Below are 2363 nucleotides of genomic sequence, written 5' to 3'. Positions count from 1 at the left end.
GCTGCCTCACCATGGTCTTCACCATGGGCTGCAGGGGATTCTCTGCTCTGGCGCCTGGAGCACCTCCTCCCCCTCCCTCTTCACCGACCTTGGTGTCTGCAGGGTTGTTCCTCTCACATATTCTCACTCCTCTCTTCCAGCTGCAGTTGAGCAGCAGCTTTTTCCCCTTCTTAAATATGTTATCGCAGAGGTGCTACCACTGTCACTGATTGGCTTGGCCTTGGCCAGCAGCTGGTCTTGCAGTCTGGCATTGGCTCTGTCAGACATGTGGGAAGCTTCTAGCATCTTCTCACAGAAGCCACGCCTGTAGCCCTCCCACTACCAAACCTTGTCACGCAAACCCAATACACTCATTTAATAAAACATTTCGGATTCCGTCTGGAAGATAAAGGATTTACAGATAAAGCAATAGTACTGACACAAGTAGGTATGCTTTATTCTAAAAGTTATATCTAACTTATATAAAACTCTTTTTGAGCTCTCCTAGTTAAAAACAGTAGATAAAACAAACAAACAAAAAAAACCCCAAAACCACAGCAACAGTTACAAACTAAGATCTTGGTTTTCTAGAAACAAATCATTGAGATTTCTTTTCCGACAATGCTTCTGAAGCACAGATAAAATGGCTTCCTGTTTCCATGTCAACCTGACTTTAACCACTTCTTCCTTAGTTTCCCGAGTGAACAGTTGTAAATCCTGGGGCAGGAGCGAGAGCTCTAGTATGTGGCAATACTGCTTTTACAAAGGTTTCGCAGATGAGTATAGTAAACTTGGTCCAATGAACTGCAAAATGGCAAAATAACAGAAATAATGAACTTCAGATTTGGGGTAAGGAATTGTTTTTATTTATTTTGAATGTAACTCACCTTTATAAAAGTAAATTTAATTTTATAAATGAGCTGCCATGAAAGCAAACTTGTTTTCACTTGGCATTTCTACTTGAATGCTATTGAAACATTTCCTAGTCATTTTTAAGTATAAAAAATAGCTAATAAGCAGTATTTTGAATTTACTAGAAGCCTTTATTTTGGCAGCTTAGTTGTTTTTATGCTGTAACCAATTCATTTCTGGCTAGGTTGGGAGTACATTTGTTTCAGTGTTCATTTTTACTTTGAAAATTTTTTCAGTGTAGTTCAAACTTATGATCCTAAAGTTTTATTTTGAAACTGCTTATTTGGCATGAAAGGAGAATATATAAAATACCAACCTTGAAAGCAACACTTATTTTTTTAAAAGACTGTAAAAGTAGAATCTTTAAACTTTCAAATGAGAATAATATTTATATTTTTTTTTATCTCTACTAGCAAACTCAGAGATGAGTGAGAAGGCAAAAGACAGGAATATGTGTGGTCTGCAAAGTTCTATACCCTGCCCAGGAGCATTCCTGTATATCCTTAATTTTTTTCTTTTGTTGCTGCTCCAGAAGGAGATACTTGGCTGTCCAGCTGTTTGCCAGCTCTGCACAGGGAGACAAGTTATCTGTTGTAACTTAGGGCTTTTGAGCATCCCACGGTACTTTCAAAGAACTACAATTCTTGTATACCTCAGTGGGAATAATATATTGTATGTCATTCCAAATGAATTAAGATGCCTTCAGAAGCTTGCTGCACTGTACATGGATAATTCCATTATTTTGTATGTACACCCAAAAGCTTTTGTGGAACCCCCCAAACTCTGCTAATTGCATCTAAATAACAATAATATTAAACACCTGGATCCAGGAATCTTTGAAGGTCTTTCCAATCTTCACTGTTTATACCTTCAGAATAATTACAGAATCACAGAATGGTAAGGGTTGGAAGGGACCTTGGGAGATCATCTAGTCCAACCCCCCTGCCAAAGAGGGTTCACCTAGAGCAGGTTGGACAGGAATGCATCCAGGCAAGTTGTGAATATTTCCAGAGAGGAAGACTCCACAACCTCTCGGGGCAGCCTGTTCCAGTGCTCTGCCACCCTCAAAGTAAAGAAGTTTTTCCTTATGTTCAGACAGAACTTCCTGTGTTCCAGTTTGTGCCCATTGCCCCTTATTCTGTCACTGGGTACCGTTGAAAAGAGTCTGGTCCCATCCTTTTGACACCCACCCTTTAGATATTTATAAGCATTGATGAGATCCCCTCTCAGTCTTCTCTTCTCCAGGCTAAACACACCCAGGTCTTTCAGTCTTTCCTCATAAGAGAGATTTTCCATTCCCTTGATCATCTTTGTAGCCTTCCACTGGACTCTCTCCAGTAGTTCCCTGTCTTTCTTGAACTGGGGAGCCCAGAACTGGACACAGTACGCCAGATGTGGCCTCACGAGGGCAGAGTACAGGGGAAGGATGACCTCCCTTGACCTGCTGGCCACACTCTTCTTGATGCACCCCA

The 2363-nt window shown here is 40.7% G+C and overlaps 1 protein-coding gene across 1 annotated transcript in view; it reads left to right on the top strand.

The window, feature by feature from the left end:
* Positions 1-1342: 1342 nt before the first annotated feature.
* Positions 1343-2363, top strand: part of LOC104293276 (leucine-rich repeat-containing protein 70-like) — a gene marked incomplete at its 3' end in the record, with an annotated part of 4826 nt that continues 3805 nt past the window's right edge. Inside the window, 1 exon segment of the mRNA XM_009892764.1 lies at positions 1343-1774. Coding sequence (XP_009891066.1) covers positions 1343-1774 — 432 coding nt within the window.

This window comes from Charadrius vociferus, unplaced genomic scaffold (genome assembly GCF_000708025.1).
Source record: "Charadrius vociferus isolate BGI_N301 unplaced genomic scaffold, ASM70802v2 scaffold389, whole genome shotgun sequence".
NCBI classification, from domain to species: domain Eukaryota; kingdom Metazoa; phylum Chordata; class Aves; order Charadriiformes; family Charadriidae; genus Charadrius; species Charadrius vociferus.
This window is presented reverse-complemented; position numbering and strand designations above follow the sequence as displayed.